Here is a 14264-nt window from a genome sequence, read left to right on the forward strand (position 1 = left end):
GTAGTGAGTGTGGAGCCTGCTTAATAGTCTCTCTGCCCTTTTCCTGCTTGTGCTGGCTCTCTCTTAAAAAAAAAAGTACACACACACACAAATACAACTTCAACATAGTGCAGTATGCTTTCAACAAATATGATACCACTTCATATAGAAGACCCTTACAACAAAATATTTTCAATTCCCCCACTTCCATTATTTGTGCTATTGTTACTTATTTTATTTCTATATAAGTTGTAAGCCTCTCAATGCAGTTAAAATAATACTGGAGAGATAAAAGGAAAAAAAAGTATATTTACCCAGATTTTTTCTATCCCTGGTTCTCCTTATTCCTTGGTATATATCCAAATTTTCATCTGATATTTTCATTTTGCCTGAAGAACTTCCTTTGACATTTCTTATAATGCAGCTCTGCTGTTCATTATTCTTTCAGCTTTCATTTGAAAAACTCATTTCACCTTTATTTTTGAAAGATATTTTCACTAGCTACAGAATTGTAGGCTGATAGTCATTTTTATGTTATTCTTTCTTCAGCACTTTAAAGGTGTTAAATTTCTTATGGTTTGCATAATTTCTGATGAGCAGTTGGCTGCCATTCTTATGTTTGTTTCTATGTAGTATGTGTCTTTTTCTCTGGCTTTCATAGTTTTTAAAATTTCAGCAATTTTATTATGGGGTATGTATGTATGTGTGTTTAGTATTCTGCTTGGGGTTCTGATTTTGAATCTCTATGGTTACAGTTTTAATCCAGCTTGGAAACGTGTTATTTCTTCAGATATTTTTTCAATCCTCCTCGCCCCTTAATTTTTTTTCTCCTTGGGACTCTAATTTACACAAGACTACTTGATAGTATCCCACATTTCAGTTGCCAGGTTTATTGTTTTGGTCCCTTCTCTATGTGCTGTTTGTATAGTTTTTATTGCTGTATCTTCAGACTTACTGATCTGTTGTACTGCAGTGTGTACATGCTCTTCCTCCTGTCCAGTGTTTTCACTTCAAATATTGAATTTCCCATTTCTAGAAACTCCCAACTTTTTTATGTCTCATTTTCCTTATGTTCCTGTTCCTTTATATTCTTGAACACCTTTGTGATACCTGTTGTTAAGGTCTTTATCTGCTAATCCTGAGGTCTCTCTGATTTGTGTCAATTTTTTTTCTCTTCTGGTTATGGGTCATATTTTCTTATTTGCACATGTGGTAATTTTGGATTGGAAACTGGACATTGTGAATTTAGTTTCTAAGTGCTTAATTTTCGTTATTGCTTTAAAGAGTGTTGGGTTTTGATCTGGCACAAAGTGAAATGATTGTGGACTTCAAGGCTTGGTTTTCATGGTCCAGAGGAGCCTGTGCTCTAGACCTAATTTAAGATTATTACTAAGGCGTGATCTTTCTTAGGACTCTACCCAATGCGCTGCATATTCTGAAGTTGTACTCTGGGTCTCAGGCACATGAACTCTTCCCACTCCTCTGAGTTCTAAGAATTGTGTGGTCTATTGGTTTCTGGTCATGAAGCTGTGCCTTTTATTCATGTAGGTTAGGACTTGGTCAGACTCTAGGAGACATTTCTGTAGATCTGAGGCGCTTGCTCTGAGCAGCTCCCTCTTCTCCAGAACTCTGCTCATTAGGTTCTAGCTTAGCATTCCTGGACTCTGACCTCTGTGTCTTCAACTTGACCACTAGACCCTGGATTGTCTCCTTGCCCTTTGGCCTGAAAGTTGCTCCTAGGCAGTAAGCTGGAGCAGCTGGTGCTCCCCTCACCTGTTTCCCTCACCCAAACACTGTCTTTGTCCTATGTCCATAAGCATTTGTTTCATGTATATTGTGTGGTTTCCTAGTTGTTTAGGGAAACTAATTTCTAGGGAAATTCTTACAGCCATTACTCATTCATTTGTGGAAGGCAGTGGAAATCTCCCCGTTTTTGAACTCACTTGTCAATGAAAACCTGTGAATCCCCTGGTTTCTAGTTCTCACATTGGCTTGCTGAATTTTCTATTTGGGATGGATGAGTATTTGACGGTAATTTTTGGGTTACCTGGCTCATAGGATCATAACAACTCCCTTTTTTCTTGCCTATGCTGGTCCCACACAGGTATTCTAGGTATGAAGAGTTTGGCCCTAGGGTTTGAGGGACTACCTTAATGTTGTCTGGGGGTCTCATTTTCTATCCCAGTTTGCTTTGCTTTTGTGAAAGGATTAAAAACCATTGTGGTTGCTATTGCTCTTACCCTAACCAGAACTCTCTATCTTTTAAATTACCTTTCCATTCATATCACTTGGGCGTGGCCCTTGAAGATTGACAGTGTGGTATTTCCAATTGATTAGCCTATTTTGTGGTAACAAAATTTGAGGGATTTTGCTTTTACCCGAGGAATAGTTAACACTTTAGCACTCTAAGTATAAACTATTACGGGTGGTAATTTTACTTACCTCCAGATTACCTTAATTGATTCTCTGTGGTGTAAGCCACAAACAGAGCTTATGGCCAGGAGCCCACTAACCTACCACCAACCCACTGTGTGACACAGGACTAATTTCTTCTCATTGTTGATGGTAGCAGACACCATAAGGAAGACCAGGCCTGTCCTTGGGGGGAGCACAGAGCTTGTTAGGGAAGGCAGACATGTAAGAAGAGCTAACTAGAACTAAGGGGTAGTTTTTATCCCCTGAGAAGTATATACAAAGGTGCCTTCTTGGGTCTTTTCTCATCTGAATAAACAGAAGCACAGTTCTCATACTGTTGTCCAAAGGCTTGGATTGTACAGGATGACATGGAGGCTGAGGGGCAGGGCTGTGGCCTCTATATCCTTACTTCAAGCACAGTCGATCCACCTTTTCCGATTTTATACATTATGATCTAATATTTATTTCAAAACAGGGGTTTTGCTGCTGAAAAATGAAGGATGAGCAGGTAGAAGAACAGGGGTCCACATTTCCTTGTGCATGCAGCCTCCTGCGGTGAGTGGCCTGACCTTTTACAAAGCTAAGTGCACTCACATAAAGGTCTGCTGTGAGCACCACCCCACATTACAGCTGAGGAGCCCTCTGCTCACATACTCTCCCAGAGTCGTGCCTTTGACAGCACCCACTCTGCAGTTGAGCTGGATCGGGACTCAAAGGCTAGCTTTACCACTTGGCAGTGGACAGCCCTGGGCAGGTCTTCCACCTTCAGTGCCAGTTTCCTCATTGGTAAGTTGGGGATATAGGCCTACACTGGTCTGTTGTGTTGCAACATAGGACGGCTCCAGTGTAGTACCAGCTCGCGATAGGTTTCAGTATAAATTATACCCACTGTTGTGACGACCGATTCAGGTGAGGGTCTCAAGGCTTCTGCTAACAGGTGATACTAGGTTCAGGGTTGACCAGGACCAGATCCATGGTCTCCAGCACTGACAGGGTCCATAATCTGCACGAAGTGTACCCACTTTCCGGGCCAGTCTCTTAATTGTGGGTATTTGGTAAATACTGCCCTGCGTTTGCATGGCACATTATGGGTCACCTCCATGCATTAGTTCATCCGAGTCTTCTCTGTAAGGCAGACTTGTATTCCCACTCTCTGGAAGAGGATATGTGTTCAGAGGACACACTCCCCCTCACCGGAGCCCACGTCCAGTGTGACTGGAATCACAAGGATGTTATACAGATACCAGCTTTGTGTATGTCGGCTGGGGGTTCAGCCAGCCTACAGGAACCAGGGTCTTGGCGAATGTTGTTCTAATACACCGACAAACAGGAGTGAACATGAGCTTTTTAGGGAGGGGTTGGGGTAATGCAGGAAGAATTATAAGCAATATGAATTTATTTAACTATTTTGGAAACAAAACCCCCCAAATAATGCCTGAAACCCAAAAGGTACATAAAAATGGCCAAAAATATTTTAAAATAATAGATTTGAAGATCATTTGTAGCTTTTTTCTCCTAACATGAGTGCTTTCAGCAGGACAGTAAATTACAAACCATATCAAATCATGTTAAGGCAGATGATCTATCTGGTTGCACTTGTAACTACTCCTGGGGAAGGAATCTTGTTGGAGCTATTCCTCCCAGCGGTTTGGTCAGTTGGTCCAGGAAAGGGCAGTCCTGGAGTCAGCAGGAGGGGAGCTGAGCCTTTCCTGTCTTGTCACTGCTCGTTCTGCTGGCCCTCTGTGACGGAAGTGGACACAGAACCTTGGCCCTTGTTGACATCACTGATGCACACCCACTGCCCGTCGACAGACTCCTTCCACAGGGTCACCTGCAAGCCAGTGCACACAGCCTGTTACAGGTCTGCACCCTTCCCTCTGCTGTCCTTACCTTCCCAGATCTTCAGCAAGACGGTGACAAAGGATGTTTCTCACTTAGCTCCCCCTCACAGGAAGAACAACAAATATTCATGAACAAGAAGCCACTGAGCAAATCCTAGAAGACAGGAATGTGGCTGAAGCACCCCCTGCCCGACCAAAGAGACCAACTCCTTGTACCAGAAGGATAAGCTGGAAGGCTACATGCTGACTGCATGGCCCCCACCCAGGTTGACTCAACACCACGTCCAACTTCTGTTTTTCCAGGGGGAAAGGAGCACAGGGGTGACATCCAGTCACTCAGCGCTGTAAGTCATGGCCTCGTGGGATCCCTCATTCTGGGCTCTGCCCCATGGGGACTGCAGGCACATCTGTGGGTTTCAACTACTGGGAATCTGATGGTGACTAAGTGGGATTCTTAAGTGGTCAACACCACAGGGGAGGCACGGTCCACCTCCCGGTCACCAGGTCCAAGTGAACCCAACTGCCCTCTTCCTCCTCCTCTAAGTCCGAGTCTATGCCAATGGCGTGAATAAATCATTGGTCCCAAGTGAGATAGAATCGTCATGCCCATGCACTGGGTGGGCTTCCCGGAACCGGCACTGTGTTATTAACAGACCAAGTTCCTAGCTGCAGAGCCCAAGCAGTAGTCCCAACCAGTATCTCTGCTCATCTACAGCACCAAGCTGGGGGTCCAGTCTGCCCCAGGGAATGCTCTACAGTGCAGTTCTGCCAGCTCTTGAACCTGGTCTGCCCCCACCCAGGCAGAAAGGCTGAGTCACAGCCCCACTTGCTGCAGTTCCTGGCTCTTGGTCTCTCATCCAGAAAGCCAATTTACAGACTCCTGTAGAGAGCCCAGTCCTGACTGTAGGAAGCCTGACCGGAGAATCCAGGTCACAGTGACACCCACTAGCTTCACTTGGGCAGAGAACTCAAGTCAGCAGTCCTACCTGCTGTTCTCACCCAGTGGAATACCCTCTATGCTCAAAACTCAAACAGTTGCTTCACTAAAAAACAGACCCTAACAGCAGCCACACCTGTCCAAGGACCAGGAATGACCAGAAACCCAACTGCGCTGACCGGTCAAACTGTCTGCCAAAGTGAGCCTGCAACGTTTGGAAGAAGGGACCACTTAACTCCAATGCAGATACCAACCCGAGGATCACAGAAAGTCAGGTAAATGTGACACCACCAAATGAAACTAATAGAGCTCTACAATGGACTCTAAAGACAGGAAGACCTATGAACTGCCAAGAGGCCCTAAATAAACAGGGCTACAAAAGACATGTCAGAATCATCAAAAGTCAAAGAATTTTAAGAGCAGCTAGAAAAAAAAAAGGTTACATATAAGGGAACCCCCATAAGACTGTGAGATTTCTCAATAGAAGCTTTTCAGGCCAGAAGAAAATGGGATGACACAAAATACTCAAAGCAAGAAAAACTATTAACCAAGACTACTCTACCAGGCAAAAGTGTCCTTCAGCAATGGATAGACTTTCTTGGACAAACAAAAGCAGAGGGAACTCATCACCGCTACATCTGCCTTACAAGAAATGCTAAAGGGAGTTGAGTATAAATAAAAGGATGCTCATTAACACTATACAAGGCAGCATAAAACTTACTGGTAATGATAAATAAAGTTGGATTCTGTAATATGGTGATGTTAGTGCATAATTCACTTCTAGCTCTAGTTTAAAAGATAATGTAGTAAGAAATAACCATTGTAGTTAAATAACCATAATTACAATAACCTATTAGTTACACATTATAAAATATATAAATTGTAACATCAATAACCTAAAATGTGAGGGGGAGAAGTGTTCAGATGTTATTTTAAAACAGAGTGTTTTAAAATGTCTTATGTAAACCTTATAGCCACAAGGGAAAAACCTGTGGTAATATTAGACCAAAGAACATGACAAGTCAAAGCATACTGATACCATAAAACTTCAAAACACAAAAAAAAAGAAGGAACAATGTATCAAGAAAACCACAAGAAAATAAACAAAATGGCAATTGTGTAAGGCCTTATTAATTAATACTTACTTCAAATGTAAATGGTTTAAACTCTCCCGGGGAGACAACACCTGGTTGAATGAATAAAAAAAAACCAAAACACAAGATCCAACAATATGCTTCCTATAAGAGATTCACTTCAGCCTTAAAGACAGAGATGGAGTAGGGATGGAAAGAGATACTTTAAGCAAATGGCAACCACAAAGAAAGCAGAGGTAGCTATATTTATATCAAATACACTTTAAAGTGAAAACAGTAAAGAGAGGGGTGCCTGAGTGGCTCAGTTGGTTGAGCATCCAACTTCAGCCCTGGTCATGATCTCATGGTTCACGGATTCAAGCCCTGCATTGGCCTCTGTGCTGACAGCTGGGAGCTGAGAGCCTGCGCTTTGGATTCTGTGTCTCCCTCTCTCTCTGCCCCTCCCTCTCTCAAAAATAAATAAAATGTTAAAAAATAGTACAGAGAGACAGAGGGATCAACACACCAAGAAGATGTAACAATTATAAATATATAGATACCCACCACTGAAACATCTAATTATATGAACCAAAACCGAACAGAACTAAAGGGAAATAAAGAGTAACACAAAAATGGTTGGGGACTTTAATACTCTCAACAATGGAGATCATCCAGACAGATAATAAGGAAACAGTGGATCTGAACAATAGTACAGAACAAATGGGCCTAACATGTACATAACCTTCTGACAGCAGAACATACATTAAGTGCACATGGAACATTTCCTATGTTACACCACAAAATGAGTCTTAGCAAATTAAAAAAAATTAAACCAATTATCTTCTCTAACCACAACGGTATGAATACAGCAAGATATCAATAGCAAGAGGAAACTGAGAAATTCACAAACACATGCAAATTAAACACTGAAATTATTTTGAATCAAATGAAAAACACAATATACCAAAACTTACAGAATGCAGCAAAAGCAGTTCTTAGAAGGAAGTTCACAGCAATTAATGCCTACATTCAGAAACAAGACCTATCCCAAATAACCTAACTCTATGCCTTAAGGAATCAGAAAAGAACAAACTTTGTCCAAAGCTAGCAAATAATAAATATTAGAGCAGAAATAAATGAAATAGAGAAGAAAATAGAAAAGATTGACCAGAAGAGTTGGTTGGTTGACAAAACTAACAAAGTTTACCTAGATTAACCAAAGAAAAAAGAGGACCCAAAACAACAAAATTATAAACGAGAAAGGAGATATTACAACTGATCATCACAGAAATACAAAGAAAAATAAGAAACTACTATGAAACAACTCTATGTCAACAAACTGAACAAGCTAGAAAAAATGGACAAATTCTTAGAAATGTTACCAAGACTGAATCAGGAAGAAACAAAAAATCTGAATAAAAAATTTTATAAAAATTAAAAAATTTTCTGTAATAGAATATCTCAACAGTAAGGAGACTGAATAATAATTGAAAATCTCCTTGTATAAAAAAAGCCCAGGGCCAGATGGCTTCACTGGTGAATTTAAGCTAACATGTAAGGAATGAATACCAATCCTCAAAATCTTCCAAAAAAAAAAATTTTTTTTTTAAGAGGAGGAAATACACCCACACACTCATTTTACAAGGCCAACAACTGCCCTTATACCAAAGCCAGAAAAGGCTACTACCAGAAAATAAAACTTTGGACAAATAACCCTGATGAATATAGATGCAAACTGAATTTGGCAGTACACTAAAAGGATCATTCACCATGATCAAGCAGGATTCAGACATGGAATCCACGGACGGTTCAACATATGCAAATCAACCAATGTGATCTGTTTGTGATAATACTTAACAGATTAGGTATAGAAGGAACATACCTCAATAATAAAGGTAATGTGATAAACCCGCAGCTAGTACAATATCCCATGGTGAAAGGCCAAAAGCTCTTCCTTGAAAATAAGCAATAAGAAAAGGGTACCCACTCTTACCATTCTTTTTCAATGTAATACTACAAGTCATTGCCAAAGCAACCAGGCAAGGAAAAAAAAAAAGGCATCAGAACTGGAACGGAAAAACTAAAATTGTCTCTATTTGCAGATGACAAGATGTTATACACAGAAAATCCTAAAGGTTTCATCAAAAAGCTTAGATCTAAACAGTGAATTCATTAAAGTTGCAGGATACAAAATTAATGAAAATCACTAGTGTTTCTATACACTAAGAATGAATTATTCAAAAAGAAATAAAATGATCCTTACGATAACAAAAACAATAAAGTACTCATGAACTTAACCAAGGAGGTGAAAGATCTCTACTCTGAAAACAAGACAGTGATGAAATAAACTGAGAATACAAATAAATGGAAAGGTATCTTGTTCATAGATTAGAATAATTAACATTGTTAAAATTTTAATACTACCAAAGCCATCTATAGGTTCAATGCAATTCCTATCAAGATTCCAATGGCATTTTTTTTTTTTTTGACAAAAATAGAAAAGAGTCCTAAATTGTATATGGAACCACCAAAGACCCTGAATGGCCAAAGCAATCCTGAGAAAGAAGAACAAAGTGGAAGGGATCCTACTTTTTTAAGTATTCTTTTTTAAATGTTTTTTTTTTGAGAGAGAAAGACAGACCATGAATGGGGGAGGGGAAGAGAGAGAGGAAGACCAAAGAATCAGAAGCAAGCTCCAGGCTCTGCACTGTCAGCACAGAGCCCGATGCGGGGCTCGAACTCATGAACTGTGAGATCATGACCTGAGGTGAAGTCGGATGACTGAGCCACCCAGGTGCCCCAGGAATCCTACTTTTTAATTTCAAGCTATTAAGCTATAGTAATGGCATAAAAACGAATAGATGGTACTGACATAAAAACAAATAGGTCAATGGAATCAAAAGCCCAGAAATAAACTCAAGCATATACAGTTAACTAGTATTCGGCAAGGGAGCCAAGAATACTCAATGGAGAAAAGACTGTCTCTTTAATAAATGGTGCTGAGTAAACTGGACATTAACATGTAAAAGAATAAAATTAGACCCTTATACCACTCAAAAAAACTAACTTCAATTGCATTAAACACTTAAATATAAGATCTGAAACTATCGAAACTCCCAGAGGAAAATATATGAAAACAAGCTATTTGGGTGCCTGCGTGGCTCAATTGATTAAGTGTCTGACTCTTGATTTCGGCTCAGGTGATGATTCTCATGGTTCATGCCTGCTTGGGATTCTCTCCTTCTGTCTCTCCCTCCACCACTCACACACGTGCATTCCCTCTCTGAAAATAAACTTAAAAAAAAAGAAAAACTCTTTGACATGAGTCTTGACAAAGATTTTTTGGTTGTGACATCTAAAGCAAAAGTAACAAAAAATAAGTTAGCAGGACAGCATTAACTAAAGTTTCTGCACAGCAAAATAATCAACAAAGTAAAAAGACAACCTTACAAAATGGGAAAAAAATATTTGCAAATCATACATCAGAAGAGGAGTTAATATCCAAAATATCCAGGGATGCCTACATGGCTCAGTGGGTTGTCTCTTGTTTTTATAGATTTATGTTTTAAATTTATTTGAGACCGAGCACATATGCGTGTGCATGAGCAGGAAACGGGCAGAGAGAGAGGGAGAGAGGGAATCCCAAGCAGGTTCCGCACTGTCAGCCCAGAAACTGACATGGGGCTTGAACTCACAAACTGTGAGATCGTGACCTGAGCCGAAATCAAAAGTCAGATGCTTAACTGCCTGAGCCACCCTGGTGCACCAATTAAGCATCCAACTTGACTCTTGATCTCAGCTCAGGTCTTGATCTCAGGGTCATGAGCTCAAGTTCCACCTTGGGCTCCCCGCTGGGTGTGAAGCCTGTTTACAAACAAATGAAAACTCCCCACGCCACAATATATCCACAGAAGACTAAAACTCCATACCAGAAAGCCAAAAAATACAATTAAAAAATGGGCAAAAGACCTGAATAGATTTCTCCAAAAAAGATATACGAAAGGCCAATAGGTATGTGATAGTGAGAGATAAGCATCTCACTCAGCATCTCTAATCACTGGGGAAGTACAACCATAGGAGAATATCACCTCACACATGTTAGCATGGCCATCATGAAAAAGACAAAGACACAAGTATTGGCATGGATGTGGAGAAAAGGGAACTCTTGTGCATTACTGGCTGGTGCAGCCACTATGGAAAACAGTACGGAGGATCTTCAACAAAATTAAAAACAGAACTCCTATATGATCCAGCAGTTCAACTTCTGGGTATTCATCTGAAGAAAATGAAGAGACTATCTTGAAAAGTATCTGCATCCCCGGGGCGGCTGGGTGGCTCAGTCGGTTAAGTGTCCGACTTCGGCTCAGGTCATGATTTCATGGTTCGTGAGTTTAAGCCATGCATCAGCGTCTGTGCTGACAACTCAGAGCCTGGAGCCTGCTTCAAATTTTGTGTCTCCCACCCTCTCTTCCCCTCCCCGGCTCCCGTTCTGTATCTCTCTCAAAAGTAAACATTAAGGACACCCAAAAAACCAAAAACCAAATACTGATGTTGTTTTAACCAAGTTGCTACAGGTTCTGTAAGAGGATACGGGATACAGCAGTGGTTCTCAAAGTGTGCTGTCTAGACCAGGGCATCTGCCACAATGGGGAGCTTGTGAAAACTGCAAATTCTTGGGTCCCTGCCCAGACCCACTGATTCAGAAATCCTGGGGGTGGGCTTGGCAATCCATGTTTTAACAAGTTAAATACTAAAATCTGAGAAGTGTGCTAGAGGAAGACAACAGATGTGTTAAGTATGTTATTTCAACACTGACATAAACAGTGGAATAAATAGCTAAGCACTGGAAAGGTTTATTTCTGGAGAATGAAAATTAGACTGCATTAAAAAAATCATAACCTAATAAAAACTACTTCAAGCTATGTACGTGTATCTGGTAAAAAATAATAATGATTTTAAGAATTCCTGCTTTAGCAGCACCTGGGTAGCTCAGTCACTTAAGCGTCTCACTTCAGCTCAGATCATGATCTCACAGCTTGAGAGTTTGATTCCTATGTTGGGCTCTGCTGATAGCTCGGAGCCTTGAGCCTGCTTCAGATTCTGTGTCTCCCTCTCTCTCCTGTTGCTACCCTGCTCACACTCTGTCACTGTCCCTCTCAAAAATAAACTTAAAAAGAATTTTTTTTTAATTAAAAAAAAAAAAAAAAGAATTCCTGCTTTAGAGTCAGACTATTTACTACATATGCACTATGCAGAATGCTCTAGACTGCAAACTAAGTCCTTTAGTGAAGAAATGCTATGCAGACAGCAATAGAGTTGAGCTCTTTGTAGCAAACGGTGATAAAGAAGAGTTGAGAAGCATAAAATAATGGCAGCAGAACCCAAATGTGGAATGTGCATACAACCAGGCACTTGCCCATTGCCTTGTAAATACTACTGTAGGGCTCCTCAGGCAAGTCAAGGTCGGCTGGGCTGTCCTAGGTGCCACCAAACCTGGGGCCTAGTCCCGCCTCTGGCACTTACTAGAAATAAAGAGGGTTAGATTAGTTATCTAAGGGTCATTCCAGCTCTAAAATTCTATGGCCTGGAGTAGAGGCCTGCTACATTTCTGGGACTACTGTACATGAAAGGGACCCCAGGCTGGATGAAAACTGCCCATAGTCTCAAAGATATATACATATTTATTTATTTAGAGAGCGTGCACGTGCACAAGCAGGGGAGGGGCAGAAAGAGAGGAAGAGAAAGAATCCCAAGGAGGATCCACACCATCAGCAGAGCCCGATGTGGGCTCGATCCCACCATCTGTGAGATCATGACCTGAGCCCAAACCAAGGGTGGGATGCTCAACTGACTGAGACACTCAGGCGCCCCTCAAAGAGATACTATTTGTACTCCCATGTGCACAGCATTACTGACAACAGCCAAAGGAGGAAGCACCCCTGTGTCTACAAATGTATGTGTAAATAAAATGTGGCAGAACAGAGTATTAGTCTTAAAAAGGTAGGAAACTGACATATGGTACAACACAGATAAGGATACTACGGGAAGTGAAAGAGGCCAGTCACAAAAAGACAATTACTGCATGATTCCACTTACATGAGTTCCCCAAAGTAGTCAGATTCACAGATAGGAAGTAGGATGGTGCTTACTGGGGTCTAGGGGCTGGGTTGGGTGGAATTTAGTATTCAGTGGGGACAGAATTTCAGCTGGGGAAGATGGAAACAGTTCTAGAGACGCATGGTGGTGATGGTCGCACAATAACGTGAGTGTACTCAAAACCACTGAACTATACACCTAAAAATGGTTACGATGGGTAAACTTTGTATGTATTTTGCCAGGATTAAAACAAAAAGCTGCCTCTAGGAAGGAAGAAGTAACAAGCTACTGCCATCTCCCTAGCTTACGCCTCTTCTCTCAGGCAGACAGTCCATATGTAACTTTAAAAAGGTTTCAAAGCAGTGGTCACAACTGTTCAAGCACATTTGCTTTGTTGCTATACTGTCCTGAACTACTCTTTGTTTTACTGTTTTCCAGTGGCTACTTTGCCTCCATGTCCCTTCCTTTATATGGCTTATAGCCCAGTAGGGAGAGGTATATGGTGGGTGAACAATAATACTCATGAATTATACGGATTTTTAGAAATATGTCTCTTAGGTGTCTGACAGAAACCCTCCTATCTTTTTGCTTGTTTATGAGGTTTTTTTTTTTTTTTTTTTTTTTTAAAATCTATTTACTTTTTGGCCGTGCTAATTGAATGTCACCATATGACAAGGTGGTCAAATGGTTAAGGTGATGGGACTATCAAGGCAGTGACTTGGGATTTAATCTGGGCCCGATTACTGGCTCTGCCATCTAAAAGCGTTGTGACCCCTGTGCAAGTCAAACCACTTCTGCCAGCTTCTTTCGTATTTGTAAAAAGGGGACAAACAACCTCTGGGGGCTTGGGGGTGGAGGTACAGGGGACTGTAAAATTTAATGAAATAATTAAGAGACATACTCAAAACACAGTCCTCATTAAGGTTCCTTCTAAGCCTCTCATTACATGGGGAATTCAACTGTGCTTTCTAACGGGCCTAGTAAAGACAAACAGGGCCCTGTCTGCCATGTCATGGAAATGGGGTGTACCTTATTGTCTCCGCCTGAGACAGCCAGGATGTTGGCGGTGATGGACCAGCTCACATGCCACACAACATCATTGAACTTGTGCAGCAGTTTGGGGGACCACGTATTGCTCGAGACGTCATCACAGGTCCAGATGAACACACGACCATCCTGGGAAGAGATAGGCTAAAGTCAGGGAAGGTAAGGCAGGGATCTTGCACTGGGGATATCTGCTCAATCTGGAGCCATATTGGACTTTTGCAGGAATAGGGTGGGGGATTTAGCACAAAGCACAGCCAAGGCCCTCCTGGGTGTGCACAGCTGTGATGGCCAGTGTCCAGCCCAGCAGCCGTGCTTTTATCCCTTTACCCCAGGAACACGTTTCACATTCGAGTCTCCCAGGTTCCTGTGCTCATATTGGTTTCAGGTATGGACTTTGCATTGCTGCTAACTGTAAAATTTTCTCTGGGTTTTCCTCATGTCTGCCAAGTCCCCTCCTTATTTTGGCTCCCTTGGGCTCTGTCTATATTTTCTCTACCAAATAGGTATGGCGGTCTATAAACCAAGCTCAGAGAATGAGAAGGGACAAGTTTAAAAAGTCCCTCTCAAATTTAGGACGAAACATAACAGGCTCAAATGAAGCCTGGCTTAACCTTTGTCAGTGGTGGGTTAGCACATAATTTAAGGCTTGTCCTTGGTTTTTCTTTTGTGATCTGTGAAGACAGAATAGGTAGGTGAGTCCAAGACCTTATTAGAACTTCCAATTGCCCCTAGACCCCACTTGGGAACACTCCCAGAATGTACCTGGGCAGCTCTATTTCCCAGCCATACAATGCTGAGGATGGGAAATTGGTCCCAAATTTGACCCAGCTCGTGGCTCAGTAGAGACAAGCCACTTGTGCCTTTTGATCAAGCCTT

General features: G+C 41.5%; 1 protein-coding gene and 1 long non-coding RNA gene across 3 annotated transcripts in view; one reads left to right on the forward strand and one right to left on the reverse strand.

Moving 5' to 3' along the window:
- Nucleotides 1–645: 645 nt before the first annotated feature.
- LOC123605971 lies at nucleotides 646–6409 on the forward strand. Its single transcript, XR_006716030.1, has 2 exons — nucleotides 646–2949; nucleotides 4333–6409. It is a non-coding gene; the product is annotated as an uncharacterized LOC123605971 (long non-coding RNA).
- Nucleotides 3845–14264, reverse strand: part of SEC13 (SEC13 homolog, nuclear pore and COPII coat complex component) — a 35058-nt gene continuing 24638 nt past the window's right edge. For both annotated transcript variants that reach the window (XM_045493777.1, XM_045493779.1), the window contains exons 8-9: nucleotides 13371–13517; nucleotides 3845–4225 (exon numbers count right to left, since the gene is read on the reverse strand). In XM_045493777.1, coding sequence (XP_045349733.1) covers nucleotides 4112–4225; nucleotides 13371–13517 — 261 coding nt within the window. In that variant the 3' untranslated portion in view covers nucleotides 3845–4111. The remainder of the gene's footprint in view (nucleotides 4226–13370; nucleotides 13518–14264) is intronic.

The sequence above is a fragment of the Leopardus geoffroyi genome, chromosome A2 (assembly GCF_018350155.1).
Source record: "Leopardus geoffroyi isolate Oge1 chromosome A2, O.geoffroyi_Oge1_pat1.0, whole genome shotgun sequence".
NCBI lineage: Eukaryota > Metazoa > Chordata > Mammalia > Carnivora > Felidae > Leopardus > Leopardus geoffroyi.